General features: G+C 43.2%; 2 protein-coding genes across 7 annotated transcripts in view; one reads left to right on the top strand and one right to left on the bottom strand.

The window, feature by feature from the left end:
* The window catches only part of PROS1 (protein S), a 30,954-nt gene extending 13,853 nt beyond the window's left edge, over positions 1 to 17,101 (bottom strand). Inside the window, exons 1-8 of the mRNA XM_071564285.1 lie at positions 16,718 to 17,101; positions 11,647 to 11,804; positions 9,393 to 9,417; positions 8,638 to 8,724; positions 7,384 to 7,506; positions 7,044 to 7,166; positions 4,848 to 4,973; positions 1,355 to 1,476 (exon numbers count right to left, since the gene is read on the bottom strand). Of these exons, the coding sequence (XP_071420386.1) occupies positions 1,355 to 1,476; positions 4,848 to 4,973; positions 7,044 to 7,166; positions 7,384 to 7,506; positions 8,638 to 8,724; positions 9,393 to 9,417; positions 11,647 to 11,804; positions 16,718 to 16,778 (825 nt within the window). The 5' untranslated portion in view covers positions 16,779 to 17,101. The remainder of the gene's footprint in view (positions 1 to 1,354; positions 1,477 to 4,847; positions 4,974 to 7,043; positions 7,167 to 7,383; positions 7,507 to 8,637; positions 8,725 to 9,392; positions 9,418 to 11,646; positions 11,805 to 16,717) is intronic.
* Positions 17,102 to 17,275: 174 nt separating this feature from the next.
* Positions 17,276 to 24,117, top strand: part of ARL13B (ARF like GTPase 13B) — a 45,695-nt gene continuing 38,853 nt past the window's right edge. For all 6 annotated transcript variants that reach the window (XM_071564253.1, XM_071564222.1, XM_071564270.1 and 3 more), the window contains exons 1-2: positions 17,276 to 17,781; positions 23,394 to 23,552. In XM_071564253.1, coding sequence (XP_071420354.1) covers positions 23,478 to 23,552 — 75 coding nt within the window. In that variant the 5' untranslated portion in view covers positions 17,276 to 17,781; positions 23,394 to 23,477. The remainder of the gene's footprint in view (positions 17,782 to 23,393; positions 23,553 to 24,117) is intronic.

Here is a 24,117-nt window from a genome sequence, read left to right as displayed (position 1 = left end):
CTCTGCCTGTGGAGAGAGGTGGGAAGACTGTTCCACAAAGGGGTTTAAGCACCTGTCTCATTGAGGAGTCTAAAACAGGCTCATTGCAGGAGTCCAAAAGTCACTTGGATCCCATGTTATCCCTCAAAGCATCCTGTGACTGCCCTCTGCACAATGGCAGTACAGAACTGCAGGACAAAGTTACCAAAAACAGGTGTGAGGAACTTTTCTGTTCTGAAAACATGCTGTAATTCAGCAAAAGTTACCAGTGCAGTTCACAAACTCTGAATTCTGTATTCCTAAAGCAGCACTTCCTTAAATGTAGATACTCGTCTTGAATTTTATGGCTACTTCCTTTTAAGCCTGCTGGTATCACCAGTCTTTAGACTGCATAGATTTTTCAGCTGAATAAACTTTTTTTCCCATTAAAATCCAAGAAAGAAACTTCCAGATAGAGAATTAATAATGTTTGAACAACAGTATTGAAAATAAGAGCATCTCCTAGCCCCATTACATGTTACTATTTCAAGGATGAGCACAATGAAATGTAATTCCTGCCAAGTGTTGTTCAGATACTAAACTTCAGGAAGTACAAACAAGATCTGATACACAGATGCCAGAACTTGTCAGCTCTTGTTCCTTAAGTTTAAGCCAAGTTTTTTTAGACTGTTAGAGGTGGTTTTTTTGTTGGCAGTTCTCTGAGCTCACTTCACAGAACAAGTCTCAGCCTGCCTGCACCTTTCAAAGGATACAGAGAACCACTTACAACATAATCCTTGGACTTGAATCCTTGAATTCTGATCCTCTGGAGTTTCAAAGTTTCTGCTACTGAGAAGTGTAAATTTTCAAACTGAGCAAAACCAGCCAATTTTGGTTGCAAGATGTTCTTCAATTGGCAAGTATTACTAAGTGCTTTTTCTTTAGCTATGGCAGATGAGAACTGAGGAAAACAATCCAGTGTGGGTTCTTTTCAATTCGAACAGAGTAATCTGAAATAGTCAATGAAAACTTCTGTGCAGTCTAAGGAAAACTTGGGAACATATGGACAAATGGAACATTCTGTCTCTGAGTAGGCTGAACAGAAATTATTTGTTTGATAGGAGAAAGCTGGGGCTTATTTTGGAAGCAGCAGGGAGTAAAGATGACTGGCTAAGACAAGTTTCTTTTGACAGGACTCCTGTAAATGAGCATTCATGAACTGAATGGCATCCAAATCCCTACCAGGCCTGCTTTGTGAGCCAAACCAGAGATCAGAATCTCTGGCACTTTCTCAGCAATTTTTAGCCTGTTCTTGCCTTAATCTAACTTATCCTGTCATCCAGAAACACCCAACTTTGTGATTTCCCACATGGAATTTTACATGGCACTCTTTTACCTCACAATTCTTCATGTCCTTAGAGAGCTTGAACCCCTTCTTGCCATCACAATAGCAGCTGTAACTTCCAGGGGAGTTTACACAGAGCTGAGCACAAACATTTTCAGCACATTCATCGATATCTAGGAGAAATGGAGGCACACAGAAAGATTTATTCATGGCACAGTCTGATATCTAACACAAACAAATGGCATAATGGACAAGACAGGTTCCCTGGAATAACAGGAATCCAAAAGGTGGCTAAAGCAATGCTAATGGATGTCTCCTATGTAAAATTTAGAATCCAGAATTACCTGCTGGGTGTGTAAGACTCAGCAATCTGATAGAGACCTGGTGTGAGAGCTGGTCTGATGTGTGAGGCACTAAGAAGGTGAGCTGTAAGGGGGTTGAATTAGTGAAGAGACCTCAAAAATTACTATCACAAATGGCAGAAATGCCATTCTGGGTCAGATCTCCTCCTTTCCCTCTAAGACATCATGAGGGCTTAGATTATTAAGAGTATATATGGCAAGTATGTGAAGAAAGGACCTGCTTTATTAATATTAATCCCAGGCACTCAGCAATAGGACAAGGGGGCACGATGGGCTCAAGCTCTGCCAGGGGAAATTGAAGTTGGAGAGCAGAAGAAAATTCTTTGCAGCGAGAGTGCTCAGGCATTGGAATGGGCTGCCCAGAGAGGGGGTGGATTCCCCATCCCTGGAGGTTTTTAACCTGAGCTTGGCCGTGGCACTGAGTGCCATGATCTGGTAAAGGGACTGGAGTTGGACCAAGGGTTGGACTTGATGATCTCAGAGGTCTTTTCCAACCCAATCCATTCTATGATTCTAATATAAAACCAAAACAATTTCAGAGCAAAATACCTTTTAAAATAAAATACAGTCATCTCATAAATGGCTAATCTTCAGACAGCATCTACTTGTGGAGACCAAAAGTCTGATTTGAGCTGCAAATAAGTTATATCAACTAAAGAAACTTCATTTTCTATTAAGTAGGTTGTAGACAATAAAAAATTTAAAAATGAAAGGCTGTGTAAAAAAACAATGTAATTTTTACAGTTCTATTGTAGAAACAAACAAAATCTCTCCTTGACAAGAGACTCTAATGAGGGTGATTTGGGGCCTCAGAGTAAAGAAACTGCAACACTCGTTTGCAAACAAATGGCCCTTCCAGTGGAAATAAACAATTTTGTACCAGTGCATGCATTTAAATCTGTTTTATACTATGCTGGGATTTTTTTAAAGATGAAAAAACTCTTTTTTATGTTGCTTGGAGGAAGAGAGAGGGAATATGGTGAGGCATGGATGTGTGGAGACAGTTTTATGCGCATTAGATAATTAATTTGGAAAGAGAAAACCTTGATCCTTTAAGGTGTGGGTTCAACTTGGTTTGTCTCCTTCATACTGATTGCAAGAGAGACCTTCTAACACAATAAATCTACATACTCATTTCCACTACCTATTTTTTTTTGGCAAGGTGTTTGAACTGGCAGAAGTGGTGAGAAGTAGATAATCAAATTCTGTGTCTAAAATTGTATGGCTACTATAAAACAAAGACAGGATTGCACAAATCTTCCACTCCTAGTGCCTCCCATCTCCAGCAGGGATGAAGAACTGTAGCAACCTTCTCCTAGGAATGGGTGAGGAAAAAGAAAACAAACCCTTTTCTGTTCCAGTCTAATAGAATCTGTCATCACAGAGATAGCTCTGCATAAATGTATGGAAATTCAATTTTTCTAATAAGCATAATTAAATTTGGCCACCTACATGCAACCTGACAATGAAAAGCTCCTGCCATTTAGCATTTCTGCAAGGCTGTGTTTCTGTCAGTCTGAACAATCCTGTCCTTAGACAGGATTTGGTGACTCATTTAATGTGGTTACAAGAAGGTCTAAAAGCTTAGCAGCATAATCTCCTCCTAGGAGATGAGACTTTCCCTGTTTTAACATCCTCATCTTCCAACCTCCTGAAATGTTCCACCAGAAAAGCAATACTTATATGGGTTGCATCAAGTTAAATTTATCTGAAGAAATCCTAGGAGGAGCAAGAATTAGATTAATTATTGTGAGGTTTTCTCACTTTGGTGCACACAGGAACATAAAATTGTCAGTAGAATTTCACTCCCATGGTAACTGGGCAAAGAGCTGATAACTCAGTATGTGATTAATACCACACAGAAACCTGCATGAAAAGCCATGGAGCAAAAGAGTCATGGCCAATAAAAAGCTGCTTTTGTGTCCTTTTGAGCAGGAACATACAGGCAGCATTTAAAATAAAAACCAGTCACTGATACACTTTTCTTAAACTGGAAATGTAGAAAATCCTCTTCATTGTAAAACATCATGTCTGTTCTACAACTGAAATTTAATTTCTGATGTGTACTAAACAGAAAATTTAGTAAGTAGAGAGAAATAAAATACATTCTAAGATAATTATGCAAATACTTTCAACACTTGTAAGGTTATTTTATTATGGGCTATGTGTGAATGGCTTCTTGCTACTTTACTGCTAGTTGTCAATACTTTCCAACTTTGCTATAATTGTTACAGAAATTTTTAATTACAGATTTGCAGTTCAGGAAAGATTCTTTTGGTGCAGCTCCTTTTTCATAGCTCCTCTTCTGGGTATTTAAGAATAGTTTTCTTTTACATGTGAGGTGTTTATAAAAAGATCTTTTAGAGAACTGCCATGCTGTCACTTCCAGCCTAGAATGGAGATCAACTCACTCTCACACTGGTATTTTCCAACATAATGAGATGCTCCTAAGAAGAATTAGATGAAGATTATGTTAAATGGAATTCAGAGACCCCAGTGAAATGGTCTCTCCAGTACCTCAGATCTAAGGACATACCAAGGACAGAGACTGAGCTCCTGGCCATGAGGACTAAATAAGCACCTAAACAGATTGTTAAAACAAGTTTTTTTAGGTTATTGAGACAACTTGATTAAGCACAGTTTGCAGTCCTGGTGATTATCCCTTTATAAATCTTCCAAACTTGCCAAATAAGTATTTTTAATTGCTTTTACTACAGCTTGTCTTGAGTTAGGGATATGTATCACACTGACATCAAATATCCCATCCTTGTAACTGCAATGATGACTGAAAACAAAGCACAAAATGCTCTGGTAATGTTCAGATCCTCAACACATTGGTCCAAGCTATCTGAAAGAAGCAAGTTAGGCAGTTTGAGAGCTTGGGCTCAAAGTCCTCTCTGAAGTGGGAAAGGAGAGAGAGCTCCCATGGACTGAGAATGCAGCAGGACAAACCCTCCCATGTCAGGGAGTCAGGCATTGCAACTGTATACACTGCCTGCAGTACAGCCTGACTGCACCTCTGAAAGAATGAAAAATTGAGCCATAATCTAATAAACAGTATGAAGATGAAGAAATGCACCACTAGATGAGATTCTGGAGTTTGGTAGAGCAGTGCATTAAAAAAGAAAGGAGAAGGTGGGAGAAGAGGAAAGAGAAAAGGGAGGAGTTGGGAGCAGACTTACCTTCACAGTTCTTGGAAGTTGAATTATATGTGTAGCCTTCTGGACATTCACATTCATATTTCCCCTGGGTGTTTTTACAGGTGGCTGTCCCACAGATGTTTGGATGCAGCACACATTCATTTATATCTAGGAACACAAACAAGTCATTAAAAAACAAGTCACTCTCTTGCATGCCATTTTTTTTCCTAACCCCATCCTGAACTGTGCAAACTTTCCTGCTAGTTCTACCATGCTTTATAGCAGACTACAGTTATAGCCATAAAGATTTCCAGAGAAAAAAAAACACCTCTGCATGCCTTCAGTGAAAAAAAATTCTCTGCCTGCTTATCTTTCTCATTCTTTTATGTGTTCTGTGGGTAACAGGAAAAGGGATGCACGTCCAGGAAGGCAGGGAGAGATTCTGCAGACTTCCTATAAACTAAACCAGACTGCAAAACAAAATCCTATCTTAGAAAAAGACATACAGAAAGACAAGAGAGAATCCTGTCAGAGATCCTTGCATGCTACAATCAAATCATGTCACAATTGTGTTTTAATTGGCTCTGCTGACAGGTGTTCAAGTCCCTCACTGTCTCCCTATCCCTCAAACCATTTCAGTGTTTCTTCTGTGTTGTATCCAATTTTTCAATGTCATTTTCACCATGCAGATGTGACAACTGGATTCAGCTTAGAGCATCAATCTTATTAAATGTCTTTTAGACAGAAGAATATCAGATCCCTGGTAGTACTTCATCCCCACTTGTATGTGCAGGGATCATTCCAGTTTTCCCTGTGGTTTTGTAGTAGTGGAAATGGTGCTGCACAGGAACAGAGTCTCCCACTGGCTTTCCAGGACTCCTGGAACCTTGTAAGTCAAAGCTGCCCTGAATTTGGACTACTTTTCTACACTTACTGCGTGCATTCCAAATTCCTAATTGTATCATTTTTTAGTTAGATGTAATGAAATACTTAAATCCAGTTCATCAAATGACTGAATTAGTGCCTGAGGTACTAAGATATATTAGTCCATTTTTATCTTTGATTATTTTTTAACCAAATTTCCCAGTATCTTTGCAAGAATCATAGAGATTCTAACAAACTTACCTGCTTGCTCTTTTTGACAAAACCACATTCTTCTGTTGCTGTGGCATTTCTTTGAAAGTTATTAATTCCCAAAAATATATAAACTAATGAAAGTGACAGTGAAAGATGGCCATCAAGTTTAGTTTGTTAAATTATCTGACATTATCCAAAACTGTTGTCACAGTTTGGCAATAAAATATGACATTAAAATTGAATTAAGTTGTAATTTTTTTTCCAACTATGCAGTAAGAATTGCTAATTATGTCAATACAGAGTCTTTATCTGGAACAGAATGAAGCACATAGGTCATGGCTAATAATAACAGAAACAAGCATGCACAGAAAAAAATATGCTGGGTGAGTAAAAGACAAATCTTTCTCTCCATTAAGAGAATATTTAGTTTCATTAATAGCTTCTTCTCCAATGAACTTCAAACTCCCACAAGAGCAGTATCATTAATTAGGAGTGATTTAGCCTAAACCTGTTTACCAGACAGGATTTCCATGGTAACAATATTAGCTGGTCACACCACTTCAGATTGTTTTAGTATGTGAGGAGAAAAACATGCTCCATGGAGCTCTAGAATGAAGAAGAATCTCATCTATAGCCTTTTTCCTCTTTCTTTCCTTTTTTTGTCTCTCTGATCTGGTTCACTATTGGGTTCACAGTATCATAGAATTGATTGGGTTGGAAAAGACCTGTGAGATCATCAAGTCCAACCCTTGGTCCAACTCCAGTCCCTTTACCAGATCATGGCACTCAGTGCCACGGCCAAGCTCAGCTGAAAAACCTCCAGGGATGGGGAATCCACCCCCTCTCTGGGCAGCCCATTCCAATGCCTGAGCACTCTCTCTGCAAACAATTTTTTTCTGCTCTCCAGCTTGAATTTCCCCTGGCAGAGCTTGAGCCCATGCCCCCTTGTCCTATTGCTGACATATTTGTGGGTTGTCACAAATGCTTGTGCTGTGAGGCTGCAGGTGGAATGAGCAGCCAAGGTAAAGCAGGGCTGCATTTTTCAGAGGCAATACAATCCTCCTGTGGACCTGGAGCATTTATGGAACTATGGCACTAAAAACTTTCCTGCCCATAGTGACCAGGCAGTGTGCTGTGATGTGCTCAAGTCCCCCTCTGTACCTCCACAGTCCCGCTTGTTGGAGTGCATGAAGAATCCATCCTCACACAAACAGCGGTAGCTCCCGGGCAGATTGGAACAGCGTTGGCTACAACCCCCATTGAAGTCTTCACACTCATTTATATCTGAAAGGAAAACCAAATCAAAAGCTCTGCTGATGGGGGCACTCACTGATCAGCTGTGATACTGCTCAATAGCTGTAATTGTGCTCCTGAGAGCTACCATAGAATCATAGAATCAATTGGGTTGGAAAAGACCTCTGAGATCATCGAGTCCAACCCTTGGTCCAGCTCCAGTCCCTTTACCAGATCATGGCACATCACATGAGTTCAAAGGCTGTACCTTCTTCACAGTTCTCTCCTCTCCATCCCGGTTTACAGACACACGTGTATTTGCCTTTTCCATCTATGCAATCCTTGTATCCATCTTTGTGGCAAGGCAGAGGGCTGCACTGGTTGGAAATCTCTGTGGGATGGAAAACATTGAAAGTAGTTGTTATTTCAGGTTATTTTTGCTCAAGAAGTTTAGTCCTTCTTCTCTTCCTACAGGTACCTGTTATGAATAGAAAAGGGCTTCATGCAGAACACCAAAGACCTCCACAAACATCTTGCTACTAATTCTGTCAGCAAGAATTTACAAGTGACTGAGAACATACTAAGCCACCACTACCTTTGTCAGACAAAAAACAACTACAAAACAACAACAAATTACTTGCTGAACTTTGCTAATCCCTGCAGGATGTGACCAAATGCAGACTTGATACTGTATTCATTACATTTTAAGAATGTATTTCACTTCTTAAAGAACAGTGCTTTGCCCCATCATATTGCCCCAAATTTCACTAGAAGGATGAAAGTTCCAAGAACACCAAGACTTCAAGATTAGAGAGATGAGTTTCTCTGTCCAAGGAGGGTCATGTTTACAGAGAAACTGGCACCTCAGATTGCCTTGACTGTGCAGGTCAAGGGTGGGCTGGACACATCAGTGCTCAATAATGTCACCAACATTAACTTCAATGACAAAACCAGACAGCAGAATGAAAAGTAGGAAGGATTCAGCGCTGTTCAGATTCAAAAAAGTAGAAGGAATAGCAAATATGTTCCTGAAGACCAAAAACTTGCTGCAATTCTGTATATAAGGCCTCAGTGTGTTTCTTAATCATTTCTTACTTCACTCAAAAGAAGCAAAGAACTGCAGAACTGTAAGATTAGAACTTCTGTGACTAAGAAACCTTAACAAAATGTGTTTTAGTATATTTGACAATTTAGTATAGTTTTCAGTGTATTTGTCAGATTTACTTCTGATTAAACACTGCTGCAAGTAAAGCCAAAATTCCAGAGGACAGTAAAATTCCAAAACTGTGTAGAGCACCTCTAATATGGATGCTCTATGTTCTGTAACAAAGTTTAAACCAGTCACTTAAATTTCTTTCTCTGAAAATGCTGTCTCATCTCGTATTTCTTTCAATCTCCTTTCGAGATTATTGAGCTTGCCTGAGTTAAATGGTTATTTGTGTCTTTTTTCCTGTCATAGCTTTCTAGGTGTGTGTTTTCAGATGTGAGTGCCTTAGGGAAAGTATCCAGGAGCAGCACTTACCCTTGACACAAGCCCTCAGGTCAGCTGGAGAATCAGGAGTAACTGCAGCAACCCTGAACACCCCGGCTCGATGGGAGGCCAGGCAGCCTGAAATGCAAACCCACACAAGTCTGCTCGTGATCAGAGCACTCACTGAGACTGAAATCACAACAGCTTAAAATCATAGAATCATAGAATGGATTAGAAAAGACCTCCAAGATCATCAAGTCCAACCCTTGGTCCAACTCCAGTCCCTTTACCAGATCATGGCACTCAGTGCCACAGCCAAGCTCAGTTGAAAAACCTCCAGGGATGGGGAATCCACCCCCTCTCTGGGCAGCCCATTCCAATGCCTGAGCACTCCCTCTGGAAAGAATTTCTTTCTGCTCTCCAACTTCAATTTCCCCTGGCAGAGCTTGAGCCCATCGTGCCCCCTTGTCCTATTGCTGAGTGTCTGGGAGAAGAGACCAACCCTCACCTGGCCAGAACTTCCCTTCAGGCAGTTCTAGACAGTGCTGAGCTCATCTTGTTCATCTTCAAAGAGCCTGTTCCCACAGCTTGAATTAAAAACCTTGTCTGGGCAGGTTAAGGACAGCTGATCACAGACCAACCCACTCAGTGCATCAGGGATCTGAGCACTCAGCACTCAGGAGACTGCACTATGATCAGCTTGGAAATCATTCAAGGGCTCTGGGCAGAATAACTAAACTAATATTACCCAAATGAGAGGAGCACTGAACTGCATACTAGAGTTGTTTACGGGTTTTTGTACTTACCTAAGTATTTGGGATAAAAATACTCCTGCAGAAAAAAAAAAAAAAAGAAAAATATTTCAGGTAGATAAAATTAGAGCCAAATATATCACAGAGTAAGTTCCAAAATATATTGGTATTAGAACTATGAAAGAAGAAAAAAGTTGCTGTGATTTACAGAATATAAATTTTCTATATCACTGTTGTTTAGGCTAAACCAGTAGATTATTTAATACACACAACTCCATGGAGACATAAAGATATTGCACTGAATTGGATACTTGCAAAGTGAAGGCAATAAAAATGAATTGGGTGTCAAAATTACTTTGAAAAATGTCTTTAAATGGGAGGATCTTGTCTGGTGCTATTATTGGATGCCGAGCAGCATCCTTCATTTTCCTTTTTTGATCTAAAATAAACAAACCCTCCCTGGAATACATTCATTTCTCATAGGAACTTCATTCCAAACCAAATGAAAAGAGTGTTACTAAAGCAAAAATTATTAAAAGCAATTGATCATTAATTACTATCTAAATATCAGTACAGCCAAATACATGCAATGTTATCAAAAGCAGAACATGGAACCAATGTTGTTAGCAAAATAAAATAAACTTTTTGTAGTAAAATGGTAAATAAAATATACCTATTACTAAACAATGTGCAGTGGGAATAAACTGAGGAACAGAGTCCTCTCCACTTTGAAAAAAATCTTGCAGTAATATCTAATCCTTTCATCAAAAGTCCTGCACTGCCAGGTGTCCTCTGTGTACAATTTAAGTGATGCCAGCAGAGTTTCCCCATATGGAAAAACTTCTCCAGCAGAGGCACAGACAGTACCCCGAGATCTCTGTGGGAGGGCATTGTTCTTGTTTTGAGTACAGAATATTCTGGAATGTAAAGGACATAAGGAGATTTAGATATGAAAGCGTTTGTCAATGGAGTGTTTTGTTTTAAATATTGGGTATTTTGCAGTTTAATTGCAGCCTCAAGTTTGATGTGCTGCAATATAAGCTGCCCTTTTAAAATCTGTATAGATAATTTATGAACTGTATTTTTATTAGTTTCACTATATTTAAAAATTCTTTTAACTTGAAGATTGTAAGAAACATTTCTAAAGTTGGACAGGAACCTGTCAGTACTACAGTTCTGCTGGAGGAAAATAAGAACTGTGATATTACAATAGAATCCCTAAAAATGGCTGAATCTTAAGTATAAAATCATTTAAGACACACAAGTAAAGCAGCACAAAAAACTGTTGGTATTTTCATAGCTAGTCCAAAACTGAAGATTAAAAAAGCAGGGATCCAAATCCAGAGGTCAGTCATGTGTTTAGAAACTTTACATTGATGTCTATTTTCAACCATGAGGTGTAGAAGGAATAATTTTATATAACATATTTGTTTAGTAGAATAATTTGGAAATATGCGAGTGATGGAAAAGTTTGTGAAAGTTTTACAATGTTACATTCTTAGACAACTGTGGTCTAAGACTGGTGACCCAAACTGAAACTGAAAATAATATCTACTCAATTATTCATTTTGCTTGCAGAGTCTTCATTATTAATTGCTCAGGTTCCATATACAAAAGAATTGCAAACCAGTTCTTGGTCTGCATGGTAGAGGGTTCTCTTAGCTTTGAAATGTGAATTCAATGTACTTCCAGTTTTCCCTCTTGTGATGGGTTTAATCCAGGCTTTTTTAGTAACCAGTTGTAAGTAGGAAAATGGGCATTTACATATGTATTCCACACGTGTTTTGCACTAACAAGAGAGATCAGACTAAAAGAGAGATAGGAAGTTATTTTTTTTATTTCTTCCAGCGAGGCTTGGGGAGCAGAAGGAACTCGGACATCGGTCCCTTGTTCAGAGCCATGAAGAAGGGAGAGAAAGTGGAACTGGTCTTTTCTCTTTCAAGTTGTTGGTGAAACTGTATTTTTGCCAGTTTCCTTTCTTTCTGTAGAGTTTTTAACTGTATTTGTTTTGGTTTTGTTTTGTCCCTCCTTATTCTTCCTTCCCATTCCCTCTTCCCTTCTTCCCCTGGGGGCCCCCCCAATAGTGTGTACAAATTGCATATGTAGTTGTAAATGTTCAAAAATATATGTATATTCTAATTTGATTCAGGTTCTTTTAAGTTCTCAGTTTCTTTTTTTCCCTTTGCTAGAAAGAGTGTAAAGAAGAGAAAGAAAAAAGCAGTTCAAGCTTAGCAAGGAAGCCGGGCTGAACCAAGACACCTCTGCAAGGAACCACTACCTACCTCAGAGATATTCGTAAAATACTTACAGTTTCAGGATTATTCTCAAAGACTTCCCTGGCTTCCTCCTTATTGCACAATTCTTCAATGCATTCTCTTTCTAGATTTCCTTTCTTACTCTCTTCCATGAAAGAATTGGCTCGACGTTTCCTCAGCAGGAACTGAGAGGCATATTGTTGGGATAAAACTTGGGAGAAACAAAGGAGCTCTGTTATTATTTATCTATTTTTAAACAGCTGAAAAACGTTGTAAACACTGAACAAATATGAGAACCTAACACAAAACTCTGAATTTAATGCTTAGTGAGGAGCTGATGTTTGCTATTGTTTTGAAAACTGTGGGCAATAAATCTTAGGAGTCTGTTTTCCCTATCTGGGGTAGCTGTTTCTGACCACAAAAAAAAAATCCTGAGTCACCAAAAAAAGTTTTGCAATGCTATGCCTGAAGCATAATTTAACTCTCATATTCAGGAAAATTTTCTTTTTGAGAGTATTACAAAATGAGATGTGTGACCAACAAGTGGAAAAAAGCTGCAAAGCCTTTTATATTCCCTGTTTCAGTGATCTAGGAGTAAATATTCTGGTGCATTGTAACTCATGGGAAACCAAAAATATGTCTTATAAAATCAGGCTACCTGTAAGATGTAATTAAACTAAACGTAATTTTATTTTTCAGAACAAATCAAAAAGTGAGATGTATCAGACAACCTATGAGTACATTCATAATTTACCAAGATAAAACTAAGTTTTAAATTTCAGATCCATCATGTTATGTGCTGTTACTTAATTTTCACCTATCTTGGTATTGTCATTTTATTGACTTTTACAAAAATGGTGAACAAATAAATTAGTTGAGAAATGATACTAAAAATGAGAGATATCTGCTTGGTTCAGTGTTCTTTGTAGAGCACACAACACTACAGGAACAGCAATTAAATTACACTACCTTGCTTAATATTTTGGATATAATGTGTGATAAAAATGGATGAGCATAATTGGAAAAGGTCCAGCTGAGAGGGATGACGTATGTTAACTAGAGAGCACCACACTCCTACACCTGCCCTTCTTTCATCAACCTTTGCACAACTTAACCTTTCAGAGCAGCACAGCGGTGGGAGGGTCAGGGCACCCGCAGTGCAGATCAGATCTGGTGTACACACAAATTCATCACAGGGCTAAAGGGAAGGCAATTCAAGCAGACACAGTTAAATCAGTCTCCTCATGAGCACATAATGCCTCAAACCCAGAGCACCTTTGTGAGACACACAGGCAGCCAAGGGCCAGAATCATAGAAGGGATTGGGTTGGAAAAGACCTGCGAGATCATCAAGTCCAACCCTTGGTCCAACTCCAGTCCCTTTACCAGATCATGGCACTCAGTGCCATGACCAAGCTCAGTTGAAAAACCTCCAGGGATGGGGAATCCACCCCCTCTCTGGGCAGCCCATTCTAGTGCCTGAGCACTCTCTCTGCAAAGAATTGCCTTCTGCTCTCCAACTTCAATTTCCCCTGGCAGAGCTTGAGCCCATCGTGCCCCCTTGTCCTATTGCTGAGTGCCTGGGAGAAGAGACCAACCCCCACCTGGCCAGAATTTCCCTTCAGGGAGTTCTAGACAGTGCTGAGGTCACCTCTGAGCCTCCTCTTCTCCAGGCTAAACACCCCCAGCTCCCTCAGCCTCTCCCCACAGCACTTGTGCTCCAGTCCCTTCTCCAGCCTCGTTGCTCTTCTCTGGCCCCGCTCCAGCCCCTCAAGCTCTTTCCTGAACTGAGGGGCCCAGAACTGAACACAACACTCAAGGTGTGGCCTCCCCAAGGCAGAGTCCAGGGGAAGGGTCACTGCCCTGGGCCTGCTGGCCACGCTATTTGTGATCCAGGCCAAGATCCCATCCTAAACACATTACTTAGAGGTCTCCAGTGAGTTCCAGGGAACACAACTGAAGCTCTTTGAAGTGCTGCAACACTGGATACGACCTAAAGAAACCTTTCTTTTACAGCATCCCAGATGTATCTGATGTGGGATGAGCTTGTAACTCCAAACTGATCTAGTTGCTTTCATTCTGGTAAAACTAATCTTTCTGGTGAGGCAATAGAAGGGAAGGGAAGTTCTGGCCAGGTGGGGGTTGGTCTCTTCTCCCAGGCGCTCAGCAATAGGACAAGGGGGCACGATGGGCTCAAGCTCTGCCAGGGGAAATTGAAGTTGGAGAGCAGAAAAAATTGTTTGCAGAGAGAGTGCTCAGGCATTGGAATGGGCTGCCCAGAGAGGGGGTGGATTCCCCATCCCTGGAGGTTTTTCAGCTGAGCTTGGCCGTGGCACTGAGTGCCATGATCTGGTAAAGGGACTGGAGTTGGACCAAGGGTTGGACTTGATGATCTCGCAGGTCTTTTCCAACCCAGTCCATTCCATGATTCTCTGATTTCCTGAGCAGAAGGGGGATGTTCCACAGCACACCTGCAAAGTTTTGAAGCACACCTTTATCTCAAGGAGCAGCCAGCAAGTTGCTTAGAAAGGCAAGCAGGAGGCCTGAGCTTGTGTCCTTCCCTACTGATTGATGAGTGTCTCAGCCAGCAGCAGTCTGCTCTTTGATGATTCATTTTCCCTTACAGACATGCTAATCCACGTGGTGCTCTTACTAGAGCACAGAAAGACCTCAGCAAGGTTGAGGCTGATCCCTCAAGGAAAGTGCTCAGAGAAAGAACAGTCTCATCTGAGTTTCTGCCTCCCCTTCCCCAAACCTTTGGCAGAAAAGAAATGATTCCAGCCTGCTTTCCTCTCCTACTGTCTTCCACTCTCACAGTCCTTAAGGTACACCCAGAATTATGTCTGAAGAAGGGCTGTTGACAATGTATTTCAAGAGCTCGATTCAGATTTTCTGGTTGTTACACGTTCTTGGTAGAGCAGATGGGAGGAGCAACAAATTGGAAACTGCAGCTCTGCATCTCCTACACCTTTTCCCTCAACCCACCAGTAACAAACACACTGTCTGCTGGGAGACTGGCAAAAAGGACAAGGACAGACAGGACCTCGTGACGCCTTTCCTGAACCCTAACTGCACTGGTAAGCATATCCAGGAGAACACTTTGATAACTTATTTACCATCAACTGTTGCTAGCAGAGTCGTTTTAATCCCTTTGAGTAAATGCTTTGACATTACAGAAAAGCAGACTAATAAGAAGGATGCAGAAAGACCATCTGTTCTGAGGCAAAAGCAGAGACAGCAAGAACAGAAAAATCGTGTCTCACACCTGCTGGTTTTATTGACACTGGAGATTTCTACCAACACAAACATGCTGGCATAGCTTTGGGGCAGAGGCTCTGTGGTGCAGATGAGGCCTAATTCACAGCTGACTTTAAACCATCTTGTTTTGACCTTTAGCTCCATCATTCTGATCTTCACATAGTTTTGCAGTAAATAGAACACAAGAAAATTTCAAGTGCACGCAAACAGATACAACACTTTCTACCTCAGGTCTTCAATATTTAGTGGGGTAATGGAAACAGGTCTTTCCCCTATATCACAGCTGTTTATCCCTCTCCTAAGTTGACTTCCTACAACTTCTGAGTTTAAATAAAACATATAACTCAAAGCAAATTCCATGGGCTTTAGTGCAAATATTTCAACTCCCATGCAAAGAATTAGTAGTGTATTCATCTGTGTTTTAATTACAAAGATTATGATATGACCTTTATTAAAAAAAAAAGAAAAAATCCTGACTGCTGCTGCTGCTGCCAGTTTGATTACAGGAAACTCCAGCCCACTTCTGACCCAGCCAAACCAACAATTAACTCTTAATGCACTCGGTGTGTTTCACTTGGTTATCATTGAAGTTTTATGCAGTTCAACAGCCTTAAAATTTCAACAGTGTTGTAGAGATAAGTTGTGATGACTTACCAAGCATCAGTTTAGAAGGAATGCTACTAAAAAAGAAACACAAATTGTGGGAGAGGATGAGATTTAGTGGTTTCTTACAGCTGGTTTGTTGTACCATAAACTTGAATTAAGTGGGCACTGAAAGACAACTTAGAGCTGCTTCCTTAATAGCCCAGTCGTGGAAAGCAGTTTTAGCCTAGAACTGCTGTCTCCCAGAAACAGAGAGACCACATAAACTGAATAAAAAGCACATGTGATGCTGTTATTTTGTAATTCCAGTGACTCCAGTCTCCCAAATGCTCATCAGCGACATAAGCTTTATGCAACCAACAAAATAGAGTCACCCACTAATATTCATCTGTTCTTTCACCATATCCCCCCCAAAACGAGTGTTTACTTTCAAACGCTGGCTGTTTGACCAAACACAACTGCAGAAAGACCAGCAGAGAGGCAACTTTACGCTTATTGAACGGTATCCACTGCATCATTAAGCTGTTTACTCCTCCTGCCTCCCTGTCATTCCAGAAATCCCTGGCGTTGCTCAGAGACAGGGATAGGAAACTGGACCGTATGGAGCACAGAAATTCTGCATGAGCAGTTTCTAATTCCTCATTACTGAGGAAAGAGAATGTGACAAACCGTGCAGTGGAGAAGACACAGAACCAAAAACGTGATGGAAGCAGCAGAAGAGACTATTGCTAAACATTCATCAGGAGCTTCATTTTTAGGACGTGATTAAAAGAAAAAGTTATAAAATGAACTTTCATCTTTTGATACTTCACAAGTCAGAAAGAGCAGCACTCAAACAGAAAGCCTGAATGGTAAACATTCGGTTTCTCCTCTGCCTGTTTAATCATTAGTAAAAGGGGTCAGAACAGGCTCACTTTGAGTGGAAATCCCGCAGTTCTGCTTGTTCCAGGTACATTCCCTTCTTTTACCACTAAGCTCAAAGACTTCAGTCTCGAAGACATAAGACTCGATTTTATCTATTATTTTAAAATCCATACCACGAGAGCAAGCAGCTCTTACCCAGGCTGAGAGGTGGGACCTCCCTAAATAAGTGCCCGCGCCCTCCTGGAGCCCGGGATGTCCCCAGGGCCGTGCCTGGAAGGGAATCCTGCGAGGGGACACCTTCCCCAGGGCGACCACAAACAAACCCCTCCTGGCTCACAGCCCAAAGCCCCAGGAACCCCCCGACCCCCCGGGACCGTCCCCGCTCGTCCCCCGCACTCACAGGTCGCCGCCTCCGCCAGGGCGATGGCCACGGCCAGCAGCGGCACCCACCGCGGCCCCATCGCTGCCGGGGGAGCCGGGACTGCTCAGGGGGCCGGCCGAGGCTCCGGAGGCGGAGGGAGGGAGGGATGGAGGGAGGGAAGGCAGGGAGGGCCGGCGGGGCGGGGAAGGGAAGGCCGGGCCGCGGCCGGGGCAGCGCTGGTGCCCTCCGGGAGCGTCAACAGCGGGGCGGCGGTGGCAGCGCCGCGGGGGTGCCGGGCATCGTCCCGGGATGGATAGAGGGATGGATGAATGGGAGCGGTGCGGGCCGCGGCGCGTTGCTATTATTGTTATTACTATTGTTATTATTGTTGTTGTTATTGTAGGGTCGCGCCCCGTGTTTACTTTCTCAGGGGTCGCGGGCAGCGCGTGAGGGGCCTGGGGGGCGGCTCCTCGCAGCTGATTGGCTGATCAGGCAGAGCCGCCCGCTCCTATTGGCTGAGGCGCGCCGCGCGCGCCGCTCCGCCCGCCCATTCGTAAAGCGTGTCCCCGCGCAGCCACCGTCCCGCCGTATCCGGGGCGACCGGCCCGGCGCGCCGCACCCGCAGCGGGGACCGGCCGGGAGAACGCCGGGCCTTGCCGGGACAGCGCCAGCCCCGGGGGAATAACGCCGGGCCCTGCCGCTTCTCCACTCGGAATCCCGGCCGGGATAACGCCGGGGGTAACGCCGGGCCCCGCTGCCTCTTCCTCTTGCAGCCCCGGCCGGGAGAACGCCGGGCCCTGCCGGGGTAACGCCGGGTCCTGTCGGTCCTGGAGGGGATAACTCCGGGCCCTGCCGCTCCTCCGTTCACAGTCCCGCCGGGATCACGTCGGGACCTGCCGTGATAACCCCGGGCCCCGCTGGCTCCTCCGCTTGCAGCCCCCGCCGGGATAACGCCGGGACCTGCCGGCCCTGGAGGGAATAACGCCGGGACTTGCCTGTCCCGAGGGGAATAACGCTGGGCCCTGCTGGCTCCTCCGCTCGCAGTCCCGCCGGGATAACGCCGGGACCTGCCGGGATAACACCGGGATCCGCCACGGCCACCGGTGAGCGCCGGGCAGGGGTAAAGGGGGAAAGGAGAGGGCACCGGGGTTCGGCGGCCTTGGGCGAGGGAGGGTGTTCGCCCCTCGTTTGAGGTTGTAAAACAAATAAACCAAACTAAAGTTCTCTGGTAAAGAGACGAGCCCAAGGAATGTGCCTAGGTGATGTCTGGATTTTAGAGTGGCTCCCTGTTTTGGAAGGGTTGGGAATGCAGCTGGAAAGTGCGGCGGTTTCGTGGTGGATTTTCTTTCCCGACTTGCTGCTGGTGCTAAAGGTGTTTCTCTCAAATACTTGTGTGTTTCTCGGCGGTCCTAAAGGTATTTTTCATAAATATTTGTGTTCTTCGTGACGGTCCTTTAAGGTATTTTCCACGAATATTTGTGTGTTTCTTGGCCGTCCTAAAGGTGTTTCTCGCAAATCTTTGTGTGTTTCGAGGCTTTCAGGACGCCCCAGTTCTCGGGAGGGTTGAGGGGCTCTGATTCTAAAGTGGTTCTTAAAATGCTCGGAAAAGGCAGTTTGCAAAGTAAGTTTAGTGTGAGAAATAACTTGGAAGAGTTCTCAGGGATGTCACCCTTCTGTCTGTGATGTGTTTTTGATCTGCCAGAATTTTAGGCCGTTAAAAGGAAAAGGTTTTCGGTTTTCTAAAATGGTATCACATCATCACCTTAACCTGATAAATACACGTCTTACTAGGGAATGTTTCTGCAATTTTCCTTCTTCTAAGACCTTCCTAATTGAGGTTTCCTAATGAACAGCTTAAAACCATCATTAGGACAAGGGGGCACGATGGGCTCAAGCTCTGCCAGGGGAAATTGAAGTTGGAGAGCAGAAGGCAATTCTTTGCAGAGAGAGTGCTCAGGCATTGGAATGGGCTGCCCAGAGAGGGGGTGGATTCCCCATCCCTGGAGGTTTTTCAGCTGAGCTTGGCCGTGGCACTGAGTGCCATGATCTGGTAAAGGGACTGGAGTTGGACTTGATGATCTCAGAGGTCTTTTCCAACCTAATTGATTTTATGTTTCTATGACATGTAAAACTGCTGAAAAATTATAGTAGGGAGGCAAATCACATTATGTTACACAAGCTTGGTGAGACTTGATCCCTGAAATGTGTGAGGCACACAACATTCCAAACCTGTTCCAGATGCCACATCCATCAGTTATGCTTGTTGACATCAAACAAACCCAACATCCCACCAGCTCAGAAACACTGCCCAGTTAAGCCAGTACACCAAATATGGAGCAGGTCACCAACAATGCCAAGGACTGGGAATGTCAAAGATCCCAGGAAAAGTGTGATATAAAGAAAAACATGACAGAGAAGTGCGTGAACTCCTCACACTCCAGATTAAGATCAAGAGCTAATTAGCAGCCCTTATGTGTTCCAAAGTAAGTCCAGCATCCAAAGTCATCTGATGAATATGTTTATCTACTTCCATATCTAAGTACAAAACAAGCGCATTTAACAGATTTTATTTTAAAAGTTTACATTATTCCTTCAGTAGATTTTATAGTAGAGAATGCCTCTCAGTCATATCAGGCTTCCACATTCTTTGAAATGTAATTAATTATTCAAACCTGACTCTCCTAACAGAGTTTGACTTCCTACTGAAATGTCCCTTGTCTGACCTGTTTGAATTTTAATTATTTTATTGTTGTGCTATAGTTTGAACAGCAAAGTGATTGAGCGGTGAAGGGGAAGCATATTCAAAAAAACCCCTGTGAATCCCACCCACTCTGCCAGAATTGCAGTGTATTTAACACCTGCACGAGGTGCAACCAAAAACTGTGATGCTTTTAAAGACACAGGATCCTCCCTATGGTGTTTTATGCCTTTGCTTCATCACAGATGTGTCAGAAAATTATGTCTGTTAGTAAATTAATTGCAAATATTTACTATTTCCCACAGTGACTGCTGACCAGGCACAGCAAGTCCCTGCCTTGGAGAGTTTGCAGTCTGATCTCATCTGGACTTTTACACAGAATTTTAGTTTTGTGTCATTTTGAAATCACGGAATGGATTGGGTTGGAAAAGCCCTCCGAGATGATCAAGTCCAACCCTTGGTCCAACTCCAGGCCCTTTACCAGATCATGGCACTCAGTGCCACGGCCAAGCTCAGCTGAAAAACCTCCAGGGATGGGGAATCCACCCCCTCTCTGGGCAGCCCATTCCAATGCCTGAGCACTCTCTCTGCAAAGAATTGCCTTCTGCTCTCCAACTTCAATTTCCCCTGGCAGAGCTTGAGCCCATCGTGCCCCCTTGTCCTATTGCTGAGTGCCTGGGAGAAGAGACCAACCCCCACCTGGCCAGAACTTCCCTTCAGGCAGTTCCAGACAGTGCTGAGGTCACCTCTGAGCCTCCTCTTCTCCAGGCTAAACACCCCCAGCTCCCTCAGCCTCTCCCCACAGCACTTGTGCTCCAGTCCCTTCTCCAGCCTTGTTGCTCTTCTCTGGCCCCGCTCCAGCCCCTCAAGCTCTTTCCTGAACTGAGGGGCCCAGAACTGAACACAACACTCAAGGTGTGGCCTCCCCAAGGCAGAGTCCAGGGGAAGGGTCACTCCCCTGGGCCACGCTATTTTATAGTGGCATATTTGTGTAAATTTTTGTCTTATCACCTTCTGCCCACTCCCCTTTAAAGTCTCCTATTTAAACAACATTGCTCTGCTCATCACAATTTAACCAGTTTTCTTCATCTCATTGGCGTGCTCTGGGCCACGTGTGTGCTAGAGAGCAATTTTGTGATGGTTTTTAAAGCCAGAGAGTCTGCACAATGTAGGATGAGAACTGTTCCTTGGGGGATGCTCGGGCACTGAAAATGTCACATTTTTGTAATCTGGCAAAGCAACAATGGCACACTTTGTTCCTCGAGCTGTTACATTTTGCTTTGCAGTAGAATTAGCTGAGAATTTGTGGAGCATGGTTCTCAAAGTTAGCTTTGTTGGCACTTGCTTGTGGGTTGAGGCACCATACCCCACTGCATTGTTTCTTTTTTTTTCTTTTTTTGTATTCTTCAGAGCTTGATTTTGCTACTTGTAATAGTTGTAATCATTTTGCTCTCCTTTTGAGGAACTTCTTTGCTGTTCATACTCAGCTCTCCTGTGGAGAATCTGGTCTCGGGTTCTCTGGTACAGTAGACTATAAATATTTAAAGAGTATTTGTCTCTGCTTTGAAAGAAATCTGACCTATTTCTGATGTTGAATGACAGCAAATCCACACAAAACATCCTTGAGTACAGCAGCTTCATAGAATCAGGAGTTCTCAGTTCCTACCTGTATTAATTATCTAAACAATCACAGTTAATCAGGAACAGCATAGGCTTATTAGGGATACTTCCTCAATTTAATTTTTTTCCACTTTTGTTGATCTAGATTGGAAAGATGACAGATTTGGAAAGTTGTTATAATCTTTAATTATTCCATTTTCTGTAACATTTCAGATTGTCTTTGTTTGAGGTTAGTTGTTATTTAAAATATGAGAGGGATGCTGAGTTACAAATTGGGAGATTTACTGAGGTCATTCAGAGTGTCACAACTCTCAGTTCATCTTGTCATGGAGGCACAGGGAGGGTTTGTCTGCGTCCCAGCTGCCCTGATGTGAATCCAGCTGTTGTTTCAGCTTCAGCTGCAGATCAAAAGGGGAGCTGAGATGATCCCAGCTCAGATGAGCTGAGGTGACAGTGCACATTCTTTCTGCAAGGGTTGTGAAAATAACTGGAGGAGAGACTGGAGCATCAATAACCACCATTCCCTGTCCCATGACATGTGCATGGAGGTGGCCTTGATGGTCCTTGTGGGTCCCTTCCAACTTGGCATATTCTGTGGTTATTCCCCTGTTCCATAGTCCCCACTATCCCCATTGCCAGGATAGGAACAGCTGACTCCTTGTGCTCCCTGTCTAGAGCTGGGCACTGGGCAAGTGGCACATCCACAGCTGGGTTGAGTCATGGCCACCCTCGCTTGCTTTGTCACAAGGCTCATCCCATGGTGTAAAGGAGAGCACTCTGGACGCTGAATCCCAAGGTCCTGAGTTCGAGTCTCAGTGGGACCATCCCCTGGCAGTTCAGTCCCTCCCTGCCATCCCATCCCATCAGATCTTGGATGCTGAGCAGGGTCAGCCCCGGTCAGTACCGGAGGCTGTGACAGTCCCAAGGACTTCACTGTCACTGTCCAAGTCGCTCGGCCGTGACAGATGAACCTCAGGACTTAAACGGTGGGGCCAGTTCTGCACATGCTGTGCCTCACCTGAACAATCCACTGCGCAGGCTGGAAGGGCACATGGGGAGAGCCCTTCCCAAAGCTTCGTTCGTGAAGTCTGACCATACAATACAATCAGAGAATCACAGAATGGATTGGGTGGAAAAGACCTCCGAAATCATCAAGCCCAACTGTTGGTCCAACTCCAGTCCCTTTACCAGATCATGGCACTCAGTGCCATGGCCAATCTCAGTTTCAAAACCTCCAGGGATGGGGAATCCACCCCCTCTCTGGGCAGCCCATTCCAATGCCTGAGCACTCTCTCTGCAAAGAATTGCCTTCTGCTCTCCAACTTCAATTTCCCCTGGCAGATAAGCACATTACCACACAGTTATTCTCCATTGTGTGTTTCACATAGCAACATCAAAAACAGGAATGTTCTCAGTTTCTTTCTCCTTCTTACAAAGTGACATTGTGAAATGATGGAAGTACTTGATGCTTCTATTTAATTTAGTGACAATTACTAGATACAGTTGCTGACTCCTCAAAGGACTCGGTAGAGAGCCCAGTTTCCTTGTTGTGGGATCATTTTTGTGTAAAAGGAATTGACAGTTAAATGAATATACTTAGCAGGTGGGGATATTCTTTGTTTGCTTTCAATGTCTTATCCTGTTATGCTCTTATAAGTTTTACTCATGCTTGAAATTGGTCCTCACTTTCCATCCCTCAGCAGAACTATGGGATGTGTTAGCAAGACAAGCACTGGAATTTTGTAGCTTTGTCTTGTTCCTCTAACGTGCAGGTTTCCTTGTGTGCAGTTGCCTTGCATTATTATTTTATATGAGAACTCTGTTGTTGCTGCCCAGAGGCTGAGGGAGCTGGGGGTGTTTAGCCTGGAGAAGAGGAGGCTCAGAGGTGACCTCAGCACTGTCTGGAACTACCTGAAGGGAAGTTCTGGCCAGGTGGGGGTTGGTCTCTTCTCCCAGGCACTCAGCAATAGGACAAGGAGGCACGATGGGCTCAAGCTCTGCCAGGGGAAATTGAAGTTGGAGATCAGAAGGCAATTCTTTGCAGAGAGAGTGCTCAGGCATTGGAATGGGCTGCCCAGAGAGGGGGTGGATTCCCCATACCTGGAGGTTTTTCAACTGAGCTTGGCCATGGCACTGAGTGCCATGATCTGGTAAAGGGCCTGGAGTTGGACCAAGGGTTGGACTTGATGATCTTGGAGGTCTTTTCCAACAAAATCCATTCTAGCATTCTACGATTCTGTATGTCCAGTGGGGGCTGGTGTAGGGTGAGAAGGTGGAAAAGCGAAAGGAATAATGAGACTGCCGCGGGGCTGACTGAACATGAACACACAGAGGGAAATGTCATGTCTTGGTTATACACAGGGGCTAACTTTTTTTTTCCTTTTTTTTTTTAACAAGGTCTGGGCCTCTGCCATCTCTCTGCTGGACTTGTTGGGTAGTTCTGGCCTGTGCACTTTGTTTCTCTGGCTCTCGTGTCTCTGGATGGCAGTGAAGAGGGATGTTCAGTCTAATGGCCAATTGCTGCAACTGGTTAAAAAGGTGGCGGGAACCTGTCAGGTAAATATGGAAAAGTGTTTTACCTTTCTCTGCTGATTTTCCCAAACTGTATTTTACCTGTATTTTACTTCATTTGCTATATATAACATTACATCTTGTTTTTTAATTCAGTTACAAAAATCTTTTTTTTTTATTCAAGGAAGAATTAATACAAAATGAAATGTTAATAATTTCCAATTTGGCTACGTTTTGTTTACTTAAAGGGGCATAAATGGAACAAATTCCTTTGACTGCTCTGAGTCTTTGTGAATAGGAAGAAGAACTGAGATACACATATAGCTGTGCTTTTCCTATTTCTTTGTTTCAAATCCTATCCTGGTAAACATACCAACCTTTAGAGCAGTTTGCTATTGAGTTGTACATACCACTAATTTGCACATTTGCAGTCTGGATTGTTCCTACTTTAAAAAAAAGGCATGAAAAGTACCATTGCCACATATTTACAGCATCTGGTGTTGTCTGCACAGGTTTTGTTCAGGTGTGCTGATGGAGACAGAAATAAATTTCTAATGTGGGCACAACTTTGAGTCAGAGAGATGGTAAAAATACAGGGAAATGGAAATGA

This window comes from Pithys albifrons, chromosome 1 (genome assembly GCF_047495875.1).
Source record: "Pithys albifrons albifrons isolate INPA30051 chromosome 1, PitAlb_v1, whole genome shotgun sequence".
In the NCBI taxonomy this organism is placed as follows: Eukaryota; Metazoa; Chordata; class Aves; order Passeriformes; family Thamnophilidae; genus Pithys; species Pithys albifrons.
Note: the sequence above shows the minus strand (reverse complement) of the source record. Positions and strands in the feature narration are given on the sequence as shown.